Below are 18,864 nucleotides of genomic sequence, written 5' to 3' on the forward strand. Positions count from 1 at the left end.
CCAAGTCCTTTCTGCACCAGAACAAATAAATTGTCGTAATTCTTTTGTAAGAAAATTCTTTCTCTTACTTCTTGACAGGTAGTAATAAGGTTCCACATTTGAGTGATTTCATTTGAAGTCTTTATATACATATATATTTATATACATGCATGCATGCACACATGGAAAACTATTAAATTTTAGGCTATTTTAAATGGTGATTTCTGTACCTGAATTCTTTGTTTCCCAAAGTCTTAACACCTTTGTTAAACCATTTTAGGTATTTGTTGGTTTTCTGTATAATGGGTTTAAGTTTTCACCTGTGTAAGTTGTGAAGATAGAAATGGTTTGGATTAGCTAATTTAATCAGATTTCACAGAACTTATGAATAATATTGAGATGCAATCCTGTTTCTTGGAGGAGTCTTATGTTTATTAAATACAGTTCAACTGCACTCTGCTCCATCTCAATTAACGAAAAATAAAACAAATTTTGGGTGGCTCTCTTAATGAAGCTGCCTTGGTACGTAGCTCTCAACCATCATTGAAATAACACTGTTTATCAGGTTTATCAAGCACAAATGGCAAAGCACAAATTGTTCCTTCCCTATGTTCCAAAACAACTCAAAAGGAAAGAAAAAATGCTTTAAGAAAACTGGAGTTAGGTACGTATATTCTTTCATCTTGCTGTGGGAGCTAATCTTTGTCTTTATTACTTTCAGAGCGTGATTCCAAAAGTACTCAGCACTGATCTTGTTCTGATTCCTCTGAAGTCACCAGTAAAACTTCTGTTAGCTCAAAAAGACAGTATTGATGTTGGTTGCTTTTCTAAAACATCTTATTACCTTGTTGTTGCAGAAGCACTTTTCTGAAGAATTGGCAAAGGTTAAAAGAAAACCTAATAGGAGAACAAAACAGAGTAACAACTAAGTCTTTTTCTTGTTGAAGTAATGATTCATAAAAGGGTACAGGCATTCCCTAACCTCCACAGGTTTATCAGTTCTGCTTAGAACTGATTATCACCAGTGATGAGGCTTTTTAATATGCAAATAAGATAGCTGGCTGCATTACAACTATGTCAGGTTTCCAGCCAGAAGGCAGAATTGAGCCTCAGCTCCAGACTTGGAAGGTGGAGGAGCAGTGGGGGCCACATCAGCTTCGCGATTGCCTTCAAGGGGCCGAATGTAATTTTAGAACTGTATAAATGTAGGAGCTACATTTGTACACTTATAAATTTATAACTGCAGTCCTAAAATTACATTCAGCCCCTTGAAGGCAACCACGAGGCTGATGTGGCCCCTGATGAAAATGAGTCTGACACCCCTGGGATAAGGCAAGCAATCCAAAATGTCCTTATATCCACAATGCTCAGAACAGTATATCTGCTCTGGTGTCACTCCTGATATTAGATACAATTAGATACAATTCAGATTCCAATGTTGATACATCTTTAGAGTAGGATTTAATGGCAGGGTATTCATTCTGAACGGACTTCACTATATTATGGAATATTTTACCTAAACACTTCAGATCACTGTCACCACCATTCACTAGAACTCATTACTGCTCCAAGAACCATCAAAATACTACTGAACGCGAATAACTCTAGGGAAGGCAAATATAAGAAATGGATCAGACATTAATCAAAATACATAGATACTACAAGTTCGAAATAGAGAGCATTAAAATAGAGAAAACAGATTAAAAACAGAGAAATATTGGCTATATTGTGAAGACCACCATATCCTCTGCAAATTCTCTTTCTTCACAGATACACACAAGACAACAGAATAACTATTTCTTAGAGGCTCATTTCTCATCTAAAGTCAGCGTATCCGTGAGCTTGTGCCATAATTACTCCAGCAGCTAATTATGATGCGATAGACAGATCATTGTGACTCAAGGACCAGACTGAGCAGCAGGAACAAATGCAAAGCAAACAATAACGGCTGTGCTTCCATGGCAGCACACTGGCTTTAGCAATAAATAGTAAAAAGAATTCACAGAAGAGAGAAAACAGATGACAGAAAATTCAGAAAATGTACGATATTCACAAATCCTCTCTACACAGTGTTTTTAAGATTAGACTAAGCGTTCTGACAAGCAGCATACAAACTTTGAAGAACATGGGGAAAATTTACAAACACAATTATCCGTAACAGAGGATCGGGGAAAACTAGTGGTCATATTTATACTCTTTCATGCTGAGCGGATGACAATGCTAAGAATAAAACCAGTACTTACATCCTGAGCTGCCATTTGTTGGAACCAAAGTGAAGTTGGAGGCCCAGGGGTTACGCACGATATCCTGCCAATGAATGGTGTCTGCGAAGCAAAGAAATTTGTTCTGGCCAACATACACCCCTCCATTCAGTATTTCTGCATAAAAGAACAAGAGAATATACTTGTAAGAATTTAGACACACAGTTGATTAAATTTATTGCTGCTTTGTGTACTGGAGAGAGAGGGCATGAAATTTAAATACAAAAAAATTCTCACTGTAATCTCACTTAATACTCTGAAAACCGGAGGGCAAGTAGCTTACAGTATTAGTAAACAGGAACCATTTATTTATATGCAGAAGTTGCTAGATGAGTTACTGAGTTTACCTGTTGTTCCAGTGCAGTAAAATGTGGAACAGTACCATTATTTGTGGGTAAAATGTCCTTCAAGACTTAACTGACTTTAAAAGTACAAGCAGTCAACCACACTATGCTGTATTTCATTAACAGGTATGAATGCTTAAAACAGATAATAAACTAATGTTCTCTGCTGAGGAGGAATTTTCTGAGCCCACAGTACATGACAAGGGTCCAGTCATCACAATGTCTGGGAAAGCACATTTTTTGATCAGACTCTGCTGTTGGAATACTATGACCCAAAATACTCAAATACTAAATTAGCTATGATCCAAATCTCAAATACTATGATCCAAAACCACCACTGACGTGCCTTGCTGGAAGCTTTTGTGTCGAATTGAGATGGTTTCTGAGCAGATAAGAGTTTGCCTTTTTTAAAAAAAATTATTATGTTTATATCAGTTGGTGTAAAAATACGGCTTGTTCCCATGTCTCTACAGACTTGATTTGTCAAATCTCAACACAAAAATGATCTTACAGCTGTTGGTTGTAGCATCAGGTTTCCTCTGGAGCAATAACTTGGTTTTTGTTAGCCTGTAAATTCTTGTTCAAATTCACCATTTCTCTTCTTAACCTGGCTCTCATATTTCCAGAGCAAAAGACAATCCATGTGCGTCTCATTAAAGTTAACAGGAGCTACGCAGCTAAAACCTCCTGCACCGCTTAGTGTCAGAGATTCAAGCAAAAAAATGTTGAAGGTTAGTTACTAATCGCACCTTAGAATGACATCAAGTGCTGCTATAGAGCCAGGAGTGTCACGCTTCTGAGAGAGACATTAAGAGCAAATCTTGTCTATGGTAGCAATGATTAAGGTCATCTGATAGTCCTGTCTCCCAAGAAAACCTTTAAAAGCTATAGTGGGAACACTAATGCTGACAAACAACAGGGAAGGAATTACTGCATATTTTTTTATTAATTTCAGGGTTTACAGGCTACAGCATGTAGAGGAGGCAGCCCCCAAGACATGAATGTATTAAATAAAGGATTATCTGTAAATACATCCTTCCACCATATTAATCAGTTCAAAATATTAATATTATTTCTTAGAAACCTCTGGTTTAAAAGGTTGGCTTTTCAATGAAAAGGGGCTTAAAATGAAAACAATAATAATAATAATCTTATGTAGAAAAGAGTCCAGATTAGAGACATAGCAATGATCTGTATAATATTCTTATGATCCCTGAAAAAACCCATACAGCATCTGCTAGTAATTCTGCTCTGGAGAAAAAAGTGGGACTTAGAAGAACGCTTGAAAACATGACTAGTGATGATTTCTCTGTGTTGTGCCAGCTATACTGGATTATCTAATCAATTATGGCACAGACTTTGATTAAAAGTAATATCTAATAAACCATGAAAAACTGTAAAATACACATTCCTAGCTTCTTAAACACTTGTACACAATTCCGAATAGTGTCACTATCAGCTGAACACCTGCCACTGGCATAATTTCTGGGGTTTAGAGCATTCACTCATGACAATACCTACCAAATTTTCTTTTCTGCTAGGAACTTTGATGCATTCTTGTATAGCAGGCAGCATCTCATTCTAAAAGTAATTCTAATAGTTTTGAGTTGTGGATAAATACTTTTTTTCAGCATAAAATTAACCAGAACATGTCTCCTCTGTACTGTAAGGAAAGCTGACAGCTTTCCTTGTGATTTACTAAAAGCAAACATGGAAAATGCTTGGACATCTCTCATCCCTGAATAATGAGCGCTGTTGCTTCTGCCTTTCCCTAAAAACATGATTCAGTATCTTTATTTGTCCTGCACTGTACCATTTTTCACAGGTGACAGGATTGAAGTTTACAGGTCCCTTCGTGCAGTGAGGCACTAATAAACCTGCATAAAAATAAGAAGGGTGTGCTCTTACAGATGTTAAATAATCCTGAGTTGGAAGTTTAGTACAATCTTTAAAGTACTTGTGCTTGACTCTTCCTGTTCTGTGGGATCCAGATTCAGTCCCTGTCTACTTGCCCATTCCAACCTGATATCCTACTTTTCTTTACGCCGAGTCCTCGGCATGTGTAAATCAGCACAGATGCCATCAGCTTCACTGACTTAAACCCAAATGCATTTTGCACTTCTCTGCCCTCTCTTAGCAAGAACAATGCCTAGAAAGACCTAATAAACCCTGTTACATGTTGAGCAAATGAAGCACAAATGTAATCAATATACAATAGAGTTACCGTATAATGAAGTCATCATCATAAAGTCATCTCATTTTAATTTACAGCACTGAAAGTGAGAGATAAAGGTAAACAACAAACAGGAGGAGAAAGGCAGGCAGCTCTGCCTGTGCAGATGAGCTAGCAAAGGAAGCCAGGCAAAAAGCGCTTTCTTCCCTGTCTGCAACACCTGAGGTGCCTCTTAGCTCAACTCTTTCTGAGGCTGGAGCAGGAAAGAGAACGACAGGTCTCTTAGTGAATTTTGTGACTTCTACTGCAAAAAAAGAAGCTCGTTCCTGCCAAACAAGTGCTCAAAAGCCCTGCTCACAGTGGAACGTACTTTAAATACCATTTTGGGGAGAGTATTTTTGTCTTTTAAAACCAATTTTTGTGGCACTGGAAAATTGTAAGTCTAAGTACAGTCACTGCTGCCTGGGGCAGGAGCCAGAGGACTCGGTGCTATCAACTGGTGCCTGCAATACCCACCATACTGTGCTGGTAGCAAATGTTACCCTTGGACTTCCACGCTGCTCAGGGACACCAAGTTACAAAAGGGGATTTCAAAGCACAAGTCCCACTGGCTTTCTTTGGGAAAAGAGTTTCTAAAGGTGTCAGGTGATTTTGGATGCCTTCTTGTAAGGTACTGCTGGCCACACTTCAGTATAACGAATTCCCGCTTTGGCAACAGGGGTGCAGCTGGTGCTCTGAGCAAAGGAGTAGCTCCAAGGTCTTTGGCCACTTGATTCTGAAGTGAGAGCAAAATCTTATTATCTTCCTTACTAGAGCTATTTTATTGGCTTAAAAGTAGTATAATTCTGTAACCAAAGTTATAGGAAAACAAAACAGCAAGTCCACTTGCCGCTGACTTCTGTCATTATCTTGCTTATTGCTGCCAAATGATAGTGGGGAACTTATATCTGCATATTATTAAAATTCTGTTAAATATTTATTTATTCAGGAAGTTAAATCAGAAATGTATTGTCCGTTATATCGGCTATTTTCTTGCTTCCATTAGCCCAGTGAATAACCAGAACCATTACCACATGACTTGGGTAACTTACCATAAAATACTCAGAATACTAACAGAAGAAACAAAAACATACAGGTCCCTGGCAACAATGAAATACAAGTATTTTGCACTTTCCATAAAGTGCCATGGAACACAGACAGGTACAGAACACACACTTTGGTCTCCTAATTTCACAAAGAGGCTAAATTCATAAAAACTATTCTAACAGAACGACGTTGACTGAAGCCAGTGAAAATACATTACTAGCCACCAGAAGCTTAAGATCCCTGAAATAAGACAAAGGGACACAAGCTCTACAAGTGTGTTGTCTTTTCAGATCAGAGATGGAAATAAATCATCTTCATCCATCTGTTAAAAGGGCATTTTCTTCAGCTGACTTTTTCTTGTGTATAATGTAATCCCTCACGGTCTGTTATCTAATTACTAATGTGGATTAAATTGGCAAAACATGTTCACATTGTGCAACATATGTTGAAGTACAAGTAACTTGTGTGTGTCGATATGCAGTGGGGCTGTAGAAACCCGTTTAGCAATAGGCACTGGTTCTAAAACTATTATAAAATTGTTTTGGCTATTCAAGGTTGCGAATTAAAAGCTCTTCTCTGGTGCTATGAAGCCAGCTGCCACGATGAACTGGAAGAAGGCACAGTGAGAGGGAAAAGAACTAGCTCTAAAGTGGGCAGAGAAAGGGCAAGGATTTAAATAGGAAAAACTGTTGGGCATGTCTGCTGTAATCACCTCAAAAGCAAAGCAGAGGATACCTTATAACTTTCAAGCTGATTGTCTCCTAAGGAAACAGCTGTCTTTTACACCACACCATATAGAAGTGTGTACTCTGCACATACATATCACATCATGCATATTGAATACACCTTAATTTCCAGGGTCAGCCTCAATTAGAACTGAAGCACCTTTGCATGCTCTTTGCCACCATCACTCAGGTGATGGCGATATGTTGTCATATACTGTATCACTCTCAAAACACTGTCATATTTCTCCCAAGATGCTGAATGCATTATCTGAAAATGGCTTTGGCCTGGAAATTTCATGCCAAACCAAGTCTTTTGATCTCTTAGCACAGCTGATTGCTGGTGACCCACTGGGAAAGCACTTGAGGTCCATCATTAATAAGCTATGTCTTAAAGGGTAATGAGAACTGGGTGCTTTAGGAGACAATAGCTCATCCGTCATCAATCAAGATCTGAAGTTTTTATACAGATGATTTAAGAAGAGTTGGACTGTGTAAAACTGAAATGTCACATTTGTACTGGGAGATGGGGGGAGCTTCATAATGAAAATGAGAGTTTTAACCTTCTCCATTTCAGCTCAATGACCATACTCTAAAGCTCATGGATGTGGAATTTGTGTACCAGCTAGAAGCCACAGACAGCCTTCGATCTCAATTATACAATTTCAAGTAAAGATTATGTGGGTCATTAGCTGGAAGTCAGTTTCAAGGCTTGATGGTAACAGCAAGATATTCTTTATTTTTATCAAAAGCATTCAGTGTTATGTGCAGCCTGTGGGTCTGTACTTCCAACTGCTCAATAACTAAGAACACTGGATAGTAGCACCTGAGCATAAATCTTCCAAAACTAGCTACTTATTTTTGCTGCTTAAATAAAAATTGAGTAATTTCATTACCTTTCACTGAGTTTAATGGGATACCTTTTCACCATTTCACCGCAAATGTGTGTGAAGATGGACTCACAGGGTCCTTGCGAATCATTTAGCTACTTCATTAAAGGACAACAGGCTCTGGTCAACTCTTTCTTTAGTGATCTCCCCAAAGGGAGTATCTGTTTTATGAACAGGTTCAGCCATATTAAACCAATTCAAAGAAGCCATTCATTTCTGCTCAGATTATTTCTCTGTCCCTGAATGCCCTCAATTCTTCTTTCTCACAGCCTTTTCAAAATCAAAACATCCAATCATTTAATTGGCTACTGTGTAAAAGGAAAAAAATATGCCCGTCCTTTGCAGTAAACATGCCAGATTTACAATACATATGCCATTACCACCCTGTTCTCATAGAAGTGCAAGTTGGTGTCAGGCTAACGCGCCCCATTTCACTTTGCACCCTGAGCAGTTATTGAGATCCTAAGGCATATAAAATGCAGCTACATGGCCCCAAAAGGTTCACCGCAGGGAGAAAGTAATCCAAAATACTATGGAAGACAGAAGAAACAACTAAATCAAACAAATATCACAAAAACCCTCATGCATACAAAAGGGAAGAAAACAGTTGACCACAGCAGTTTCTGCCTACTTGGATCTTGATTCCCCCAAGTCTTTAGGTCCAGGTTTACATTTCCATCATCTCCTTCCCCTCCATTCTGGAGGAGGCTTCCTGCTCCTGTAATAACTACTCTGCTTTGACAAAGAGTAAGATGATGTACTGATTCCAACCAACACCAGTATCATTAACCACACAGCTGCCATCAGTATCGCATACCCTTAATGCTGATTAACAACAGGGTAGACAGAAAGCTGTATGCCCAGCCTTAGCTCCAGAATTTCCCTTGCAGTTATTCTGTGCAGAAACAGCAGCAGCTGTTTACAATGTTACCCACCTTGTTTGTTTTCTTCTTTCCCCATCACTAGCTTCTGAAAGTTGTTTGACCCCATTGACTTTGCAGGTGAGGAGCTTTTATGTAAAATGTTGACTTTGCTACAGGGATATTAATTTTCAGAAGGAGATGCTAATTGACTCACTTCTTTGTCCAGTCAAATCTTGATCCTGATGTGAGCAGCCAACTGCTTGATCTACCGTTTTATTAATATGATTTTTGGGGGTGACAGGTAGATTAACAAACATAAACCATAATATTGTAACAATTCACCTGGCTTCCTGTGGGTTCCTCCAAATCAGGGAGAGGGGCAGAAAAGGGCCTGGCAGACCTTGTGGGTGGTAAGACGGATGTGAGTCAGCAGTGCATGATGAAGGGTGATCCCACAGCAGGCTGCAGAAGCAGAGCCAGCAGGTGAGGGAGGTGATGATGCCCATCTGCTGGGCACTCATGAAGGTGCATCTGAAGCACTGTGTCCCTTTTGGACATCCCAGCACAACACGGTTCTTGCCAAACTACAAGAGAGTCCAGGAAAGGACCACTGTAGTGGTTAGGGGCTGGAGGACTGTAACTCGAGGAGAGGTGAGAGGACCTGGGCTTGTCCAGCACGAAGAAGGGATGACTGGGGTGGGGGGACACCTGCCTGCAGATTGCCTCTACCTAGAGGAGAGCTACAGGGGAACACAGAGCTAGACTCTTCTCAGAAGAGCAAAGCTTGGGGACAAGAGGCAATGGGCACAAGATGCAATGTGGGAAACGCTGATTAGACATCAGAAAAATATTCTTCACAGCAAGAGAGGTTAAGCACAGGAGCACACTGACCAGAGACATGGTGCTGTCTCCTGTTACAGAGATTTTCATAAACAACGAACAACCTGATCCTTGTCTGAAGTTAGTCCTGCCCTGAACAGAAGATTGGACCAGATGACCTCTAGATATCCCTTCCAAGCTAAATTATTTTGTTGTTCTATGATTATTAATCATCTGCCATGACAGTACTTACAACACTCCATAAGCAATCCATTTTCTCCATTTCTCCATTTATTAAGCATACTTAATTTTAAATTTTTACCTACTGATAAGTATTTGATGATGCAAAACACACATCTGGAATATAACATATATTTAAAAGCATGCCACATGTGTATATAAAGAAGTGCTACAGTATTTGAAACACAGAACCTTTGTCACCATCACTGTACTCCATTTCATGCAAAGGGGACATCTGGATTAAGAAACATCATAGCTTTCAGCATGAAAAGAACTGGTGCCCTTCGATCTTTTGATTTTTGTTAGCAAAAAGAAAATTGTATTCATTTAAGTCACTGTAATGAATCACTGATGAGTTTCAAATTACTGTCTATGGAGAGCATGACACATCGCCAGCTCACCCCAGAAGGCACGCTCTTGAGCTCAGTAAGAGCAGCAATATGCCAACAGCCAGAAATGAGCAGTCAGTGCACTCGCAGAAGCCATGACTTCACATTCGGGTAGCACAGTCCTACCCCATGGAGGTATCTGCATCCAGGTTAGCAGTGACTGCGCGCTCAGGATCTTCCTGAGCTGCTTCTGCAAAGTGCGGGTATGTGTCTCTTCACCAAGTCCTCCAGTAAAAGTGTTTTTCTTTCAGTTGTTCCAAAACCCATACCTCTGAGTACGGGCTTCAGCAAGGAAGCACAGCTGTAGGCATTTGATTATTCAAAAGTTACTGAAACCTGCAGAATCCAAAATAAATCATCTCCTTCCTGCCCTGTTCTTATTCTTTGGCAAAAGGCCAACAGAAGGTGCAGAAAGGGAGATGATGTGCAGCACACTGGGTGCACCAAAATGGCAAACGAAGTCTCCCTGGTGTCCCAGCAGGCTGCAGAAAGCCTAAAGGCTCTGACAGGTACCCCAGTACTGAAATGAATTTCTGTTGTCTGGTTATTTTTAATGGTGAGCATCCTGGGGGACATCATCTGGTATAGTAACCCACAGAAGTTGTATGAGCACTTGCCTTCCAGTCTTTCATGACACAGACCCTGCTTCCTATGTCAGGCACCCTCCAAATTTATTTAGCGAACACTTAACAGACCCCAATGTCATTTCTTCAGCCCTCTTGAAAGGCTACCCATGCCCTATAGCTGCAACACCTTGATCTGTCACACTGATCAGCCTCTGCAAAGGTGCAGCAGCAACACACAACCAGGTCACCCTTTCTGGCCCTCTACAATGGTTTCACATTAATTTTTCCTCACAACTTCTCTAGAGCTTTTGCTGTGATTGAAGCATTTCTCCAGAAGAATGGTTTCTGCTCGTGAGGAGCAGTATGTTTGTTTGCCAGCCCTACAGCAACATGAGTGGTTTCCAGCAGAGTTTCCAAGTGCTTCCAGGGGGTTTCCAATGCCTGCAAATTCACCCACAAACTACAGAGAACCACGTGTCAAGGCTTCCTAGGGGTAAGACTGCAGACTGATCCTTCAGGTGTCCTCCTTCCCCTATGATTCTGCTATTTCAGAGTCCTGGTGCACAATACTGGGACCTCACTGTCCCACTGCTCCAACAGGGACTCATCCCACTTCCTTCCTTCCTTGATCTCAAGGGCAGGCAGCCAACAGTCATGGGAGTCTTAGGAAACATGGGGCAGCAGTGGAGAGCATCTCCTGTTCCAGGTCAGAACAGCGAAAGCTGGTGCTTGGAGCCACCAAATAGGTATGAGGTCCACTGAGCCAAACTGAACCCTTAAGGAATCCAGCTCTCCACTACCTTACATTCCATATCAGATATGTGGGCCAAATTCGAAAAATCGTTCCAAGAGTACTTGTTTTTATTTTTTCCCTAAACTTTGCTTCTTTCCTTATAGGATGGTCATATAATTTCTCCACCCAGGATGAGGCTACATACTTTGACTGATTCTCTTCTATGTTGCCAAGATAGACACAACCATTTCAAATGCCTCTCCTTGTCAGGACACTTGCTTTATATTTTGTTCAAACCTGTAATGTTTCATGTCTGCTGGTGGTAGCTCTCAATTTATCTTTTCCATCTGCTGCGATATGTAACTGGGAGACTACTGCGTCCCTGTTCTCCTGGCATCAGCTCTTTATAAGAGGCCTCTTGCAAGTAAATATTGCATGACCTTTTGTCTGCCTTTGCTGCTGCACCCTTTCCAAGTGGGGTTTTCATGTGGAAGTCAAACAGCAGTAGGAACAGAAACCTCAGCAGGGCCAGGGGCAGGGTTTCCCTGCAGCATCTCCGGGAGCTTCAACTCTGGCATTATTTGGTGGTATATTTTAAAATTCTTTTCATACAACCACTGACAAATTCAAGAAGCCTGCTTTCTATCCCAAGCACATCTGGCACTCAGGCCATGCACTTGGCAAACAGACCGATGGCCTTCTGTCTTGGAGCGTAAGTGCCTCAAGTACGTCCTGATTGGCATCAACATGCAGAAATTCCTTCTCCCTTTGAAAAAAATGGTTAAGATCGGGATGTAGTGGTAATTTCCTCCATTTTCTGAAAGGCTGTGAAAAATTACTGGCTCCATAGAGCCCTTCTCTTTCAAAACTGTCATAATGTGGCTTGGAATAATCCTGGAAGGGTGCCCAGACCCACGTCCAGCTGCATCCTGCGTTTCAGTACAAGCATTTGCATAGGGGCTGGTAATTGGCATGCAGCTGGTTTTGTGCCAGCTCCAGCAATTGCATAACCTAACTAATCTTTTCTTCTGGGCTCGAAAGAGGAGTCTGTGTCCGCTGAGCTTACAATTTCTATATGGGATCTGTTCAAGTACGCTCTCACATTTCTATGCCACATTGTTAACCTCTCCTGAGATACAGCGTCAACTCTTCGAAGAGGAATTTAAATTGAAATTTGTCTGAGGTGGGAAGTGCCTGTGCCTTTCCCCAGCTCTCCTGTACAGAGACTGTGTGAATGACATGCTGAAAAACCTCCTCCCGCACAGAGGACTGTGAAGTGACTTTTCTTTGGCTCCTTGGAGCTGTAAGGACCTTGGCTTGGTTTTCCCTCCCAGGGCTGTGACTGGGGACAGCCAGCAAGCCAAAAGTACGCCCATAAACTGAGGAGCCTGCATGTTAATCACAGCAATCAGTAAGGCCTTTGTAAGTTAACGAGTTTGATAAGGTCTGAGCCTGAAGCATCCCAACTCATTTTTTCCCCTTTTATTTCTGTAATTGCTAAGAGATGACTGTCAGTCCTGCTTTTTGCTTTTGCATGCACACTAAATTCAGGTTTCAAATCTGACAGAATGTCAGGGAACCTGTCCAGGCTGCTGAGCCGCTGACCCTGTGGAAACACAGCTGACATGTTCCTGCTAACTGTTCTCCCTTCCCAAAACTCACATGCCCTCTGTGATCATCATGTTTGACTGCATCCTTTTTGACCTTAATTATGCTCATGTTCTGTGCATCTATTACAAGGTAGGAATGAAACAGTGGTGACAACTAAAACGTAGCTGTTACATAAAAAAAAAAAAAACAACAAAAAAAACCACACAAGAATTCAGGCCAATTTTCCTTAAACTATTAACCTCAAACCAGGTGCTTAGGTGAGGTAAATAAGCACATGTGAATCCTTGCCAAAATTACCACTTTGGATATCAGAAGCCAAAGTGATGGGTGACAAGGTCTTGAGCACAAGAGAGAGTTCAGAGTTGGTTTGTTCACTTTTTTAAGACTAGCAACACCTCAAGTTTTCTCCAGTCCTTCTGCCCACTCTTAAATATGAGCCCTTCTCATCTCTCACCAACCCTAATCCAGTAAAGACCTCGTTCTACGCACTTAGCTTCTTAAAAGCCAGAATGAAAACATTATCTTCTTTCTTACAATCAATATTTTGTTTGCAACCAACAAGGTTGCAACCGTTCTCCAAACACACACTTTTCCCAGCAGGTGAACTGCATTGAACCCGAGCTGCTCCCAATTATGATGCAGTAGATCAAGGGTGATGCTGTGGCCTGGAGTGACATGGAAGTAAAACTGCCCTGAGATCTGTGCTGCCATCAACAGAGGACATACTCTGCTCCTGGTAGTGGCTTGTCACAGGGTGGACAGTTGTTTCTGCTCTGTACTCACACAACCTTGGCAGGAACGAAAGTTACTTCCCTTGTCATATTTGATAGCAGAATACACTTTCTTCCCGGAAAAAGGATCGGTTTGCTTCCAAGCATTTTACCGCTCTGCAGCTACGCTAGTCCGAACAGTTTCTGTCTGCAGGCAGCCAGAGCGCACAGTTTGTCCTTGTCTACACTCCAGCTAAACTGCAGCTGGCACTGATTGATGATATTTATTTCAGTGAGATCATTTTTAATAATGTAGACAACAGGAGGGAAGATTAAGCGCCCAGACCCAACAATTCTGCCATACTAACTGCTATCCTTAGCATTAAGAACAAGTCTTAGTAATTTTTTTGCCAAAGAGCGTCCCAAATAACCCTACACAAGAGAGGGAGAACACATGAACAGACCATGGGCTGCAAACAGAGTAGCTGAGGGTAAAACAAAGCAGGCTCAGCTGGGAAGGGTTCAAGCCTGAATCTGCCGTGCATTGCCCATGGTGAGCTTTGTGGCTTTTCTTGCCATTGTCATGCATCTCAGGCACCATTTAGAAATAAATAAATAAATGGGAGAGATATCCCGAATAATAATTTCTTTCTCAGCCCAGTGAGTGCTGCGCCCCAGAATGGAATACATTTTGATAAAGGAACAAGAAAATTCTTCTAGTGAAATATAGGGGGAAAGTATATTATTCTGAGTTATTATAACTCCTTTTTAATAGCTTGTCTTTCTCTTGAGCTTCAGAAGTTCTTGCTCAAATTCCATGGGCAGTGAATATACGGCTGCAGAAGTTATATACCTGGCTATTCCTAGTCTTCAAAGGCTACAAAACATCTGTTGGTTGGTAAGAGCAATTAATTAGCTAAATTGAAAAGATGTTTCCTTTTTACAAAGGCTTGGATGAAGCAGGGGAGGGGGAGATGGCTCCAGGGAAGTGAAGCCTTGTGAAAGCCTGTAAGCTGTGTGCCTCTGGGCAAATTCCCAAAGCTGAAATCTCAATGAATTTAATGGCTCTTAATTCCACAGTATTTCTAATTACAGACAAGAGAAGGTAACAAGATGTGATGTAAATGTTTAAATGAAAATAAAGAATATAAAAAGCCTGTCAAATTTACCAGCCAGTCTCCTAGACACAGCTCCCCTCACATCGAGCACCTGCATGGGTGCTCAGAGCAACTGATCCCACAGACACAGTGACAAGAGAGGAACAAAACAGCTCCCAAACCATGCTCCCCACATCATGCTAGAGGCTGTCTCCTAACACAGAAAGCCTCTCTTTCAGTGCAGGGAAGCAGCCTTCCTCCCCACCGCAGTCTTCCTCCCCCTGCCCCACCGCAGCTTCTGCCACAGACTGTATGGCACCTACACGGGAGCTGCTGCCAAAGCACCTTCCCCTGTGTCCCCTGACCATTTCTGCCCATTCTCTGTGTTGCAGGAGACAGCAAAAGCCCAGCGTTCTCACCCACAGAGAAGAGAGGCGGTTTGTTAAACGCCATCGCCAATGTCTCACCTACCCTATTAAAAGCTGTCATCTTCCCGTCATAAGCTCAAGTGAAGATTCTCACTCCTGCAGGGCAAGGGGCCTGATGGTAATTGGGGGAATTCTGGTAGTGCAGAACATGTCAGACAAGAGGACAGAGCGAAGTTGGGTAACTCCATGGACCACTTTGCAGGGAAGGGATGGGAAAGGGCAGTTAGGCTGCATGTTGTGGTGTGAACAAACCTATTCCAGGTTTTCAGCCTGTTAATCACTGGCTTTCATTTTTCAGCATACATGATGATCTTGCTTTTCCCTTTTCCCCCATTTTACACCATTTTAGAATTAAATTATTAGAAAATGGCTCTGTGAATGACTCATGTGTCAGATGGAAACAGCTGTAAATCCCTACTAAGGGACAAGCAGACAATCCCCTGAGCACCCCTCATCTCTGCAGACACAAAAACCTGCAGAGAAATCCCACCAGGAGCCAAACCTGGGGTGCAATGTGGTGGTGCAGCATCGCTGGCCACTCCCACCGACAGGCCAGAGGATGAACCCCCACTGTCGAGCAGCTTGTGGGACTCTCTCCAGTTCCCCTGCCTCTGGGTTAAGCCAGTTGGCAAGGAAGGAGCTGAAAAAGGTTCCAAGAGGCATAGCATAAAATTCAACCTTAGTCTTCTGGGCAATACCCTTAGCACAAATCACAGCCTGCACAGGAAAAGCATATCTCCCTTCAACGTACAGAGAGGAGAAATTCCTAAAACACCTAACACACATGACCCTCTGATGATGTACCAGAGCAAGAGAGGTACCATGCAGAGAGGCATGTCTGGGTGATATCTGGAAATGACACAGATGATTTATCTACATTTTGGAAAGACCTAATACTCTCAGATGAATTGGACCAACATCGACTTAATACCATATTGGTAATTATGGACTTAGAGGTTTGGGGTGGTTTTTGTTTGTTTATTTTTAAGGCACTGGTGTTTTTCCAAGTGAAGTTTTCCCACTACTGACTGTGTCAGTCTCCTGTCTCACCATCCTTCTGACTTAACACCAACTCAGTGGTCCAAGAAAGCTCCCACTAGGGCATTGCGTATGAGTGCACTCAGTATGGGGCACTCAGTATGAGCTAGCTCAAGTCTTGCCCCATCTTGTAATGTGAACAGAGGAGAAAATGTCCTTGACTGCCTGCCAGTGCTTGTCACAAGAGGGACTAAGTATTCAGGGCTCCAGCAGCCACTCTGAGATCTCTGGATTCACACATTTGCTGGTCTGGGATGGAAAAAATAGCTCCGAGCAGCTCTAAGGAGCTGTCAGTGCTGTCAGGACCCGATGGCTGCTGCCACAGGTGCTGATGCCTTTCTTGCACTTGCTGTTCTTCACTTGCTTTTGAGTTATGGAAGAGGTGACTTAAATCCAAACAAGTCTGAACCTGAACTCTCTGTTCCCAGTTGCCTAAATCTGACACAGAGATGATAGCTGCCTCAACAGAGAAATGCAACTGCTAAAACACCAGCTGCTTCTCCCAAGCACATCGTGTGCCATGCTGAACACATGCAGAATCACAAAATGTTAGGGATTGGAAGGAACCTTGAAAGATCATCCAGTCCAATCCCCCTGCTGGAGCAGGAACACCCAGATGAGGTTACACAGGAAGGTGTCCAGGCAGGTTCTGAATGTCTCCAGAGTAGGAGACTCCACAATCCCCCTGGGTAGCCTGTCCCAGTGTCTGTTACCCTCACTGAGAAGAAGTTTCTTCTCAAATTTAAGTGGAACCTCTCATGTTCCAGTTTGAACCCATTACCCCTTGTCCTATCATTGGTTGTCACCGAGAAGAGCCTGGCTCCATCATCGTGACATTCACCCTTTATATATCTGTAAACATTAATGAGGTCACCCCTCAGTCTCCTCCAAACTAAAGAGACCCAGCTCCTTCAGCCTTTCCTCATAAGGGAGATGCTCCACTCCCTTCACCATCTTTGTTGCCCTGCGCTGGACTCTCTCCAGCAGTTCCCTGTCCTTCTGGAACTGAGGGGCCCAGAACTGGACTCAATATTCCAGATGTGGTCTCACCAGGGCAGAGTAGAGGGGAAGGAGAACTATACACAGAAGAAAAACCTTATGATGATGAAACAACCACCTATCATTTTTTTCTTTGGTGATTTTGATGCCTTTTCAGGAATAATTAACCTTTCCAAGCATATGAAATGTTTCTTGCCACACAACAATAAACAGGAGAATAAATATGTTTCAAGGCTGGGGGGTGAAATAAAATCAGATCTTCTGTTCAGTCATGAAGTTCCTGTACATTTTCCCTTTAAGCCCATAACTCAGTTCTATATTTACTTTGTTAATTAAAACTGAGATTTATTAAATTCGTAACTTAAAACTCCAATAAAGAAGAAGCCACCATAGGCAAAAGCATTTCCCTTGGTATAGCTGTTATAGTAGGCTATCAATCAGCTATGAACACAGATACACAAATTGACTGTTCCTATCAGAAAATGATAAAACAACATCCCACTGATGTAGGAAAGTTTTGCTTATCAGCACCATGTGTCCTTATTCCACAAAATACAGAACAATGTTCCATACAGGCAAATTCAAGGATGAGGTATTTTTCTCTGAGGTACTCCCTATGCTATATTATTATTATTCCAGTAATACCTATCTCAAATTAATTCAGTGCAAGTATCCTGGATGTGGAGAAATTGGAGTAGATAGCACTCTATACATAAGGGATACCAAAACCACACTGTTCTTTACCTCAGAATTTTTTCCAATAATTTTAGACCTGTTCATTAAATAACCAATGCTCTTCACATGAGCAAGCAGGACACTGAACTAAAAAGAAACCCTGAAGAGAAATAGTGCAATCCTGCCCTGACAGCTTTCATGTGCTTCCCATTGCTAAGGGGTAGGGTGAGCGCTTGCTTGGGATGAATTTATCACTGGGCTCTTCTGCAGAGCCTGTTGGGCTGGACAGGAGGTACAGCATAAACTGGATGGGATGTTAAGATGCATTTCCTCAGTGCTCTTCCCTCACTGCTTGAAAAATACATAAGGAAGGGAGAGGAGTCTTTAACTTTTAACCTTGCTATATATTTGCAAAAGGATGTATCAACTTCACAAGTTTCTCTTTGTTGATTCATTGTGTCATTAAATTGTGCTTAAAACTCAATGAATTGCTGAAAAACCCTGCGTATGTCTCAGCGCCTTTCTAAATAACACGGATTCAGGGTTCTTAAATGGTATTGTACTAGCAACAGTAAAAACGAAAGCCTGGCCTAATTATACAAATTATCACAGTAAATACTTAGGACTGAATATGGCTTTTGTTTGGTACTCAAGAGTGGTAATACATATGAGATGAAACTTCTAATGAACCTTACCCATTCGCTTGCATGAAAAATTAACTTTTAGGCTTTGAGTTTCTTCACTCTGTGCAAGTGAAATTTCTCAAAGACTGCAAACACGTTTTGCTGTGGCTCCCAAATGTTTTCTTTTATTTGCTGTGATCGTTTGCGCAAGTAAATTCCTGCTCAAGAGAAAACCAGAACATCTCAGATACCAACGTAAAAGAGTTTGCATATCGCTTCAAACCAGAAAATCCATGTGCATGACCTGAAATGTCTCTCTCTGCATATTTTGGCATATGGGAGTTTCAATCATTCCACAAAGAACCAGAAACAAATGCAAGGACCATCAGGAGCAGCCACCATGCCCTTCCAAGAACAAACTAGATTTAACTCCACTGCAATGGTTTTACCAGCACCTCCTAAATAAACCTGATCAGCAAAAATATCTATTGTGTTATTTTGATTGAAAGATAAAATAATGTTTTAAAAATAAAGTTTTACAGTGAAACACCAACAGAGGATCAGCCTGTTTGCAAACTACTCCAAGCTGTAGTTACATTAAGAACAGCTCTTTCCATG

The 18,864-nt window shown here is 41.6% G+C and overlaps 1 protein-coding gene across 6 annotated transcripts in view; it reads right to left on the bottom strand.

Annotated features, from left to right (window-relative positions):
• ERBB4 (erb-b2 receptor tyrosine kinase 4) overlaps window positions 1-18,864 on the bottom strand; it is a 616,649-nt gene that overhangs the window by 201,711 nt on the left and 396,074 nt on the right. For all 6 annotated transcript variants that reach the window (XM_071811269.1, XM_071811273.1, XM_071811270.1 and 3 more), the window contains exon 4: window positions 2,223-2,357. In XM_071811269.1, coding sequence (XP_071667370.1) covers window positions 2,223-2,357 — 135 coding nt within the window. The remainder of the gene's footprint in view (window positions 1-2,222; window positions 2,358-18,864) is intronic.

Source organism: Patagioenas fasciata, chromosome 7, assembly GCF_037038585.1.
Source record: "Patagioenas fasciata isolate bPatFas1 chromosome 7, bPatFas1.hap1, whole genome shotgun sequence".
NCBI classification, from domain to species: Eukaryota; Metazoa; Chordata; class Aves; order Columbiformes; family Columbidae; genus Patagioenas; species Patagioenas fasciata.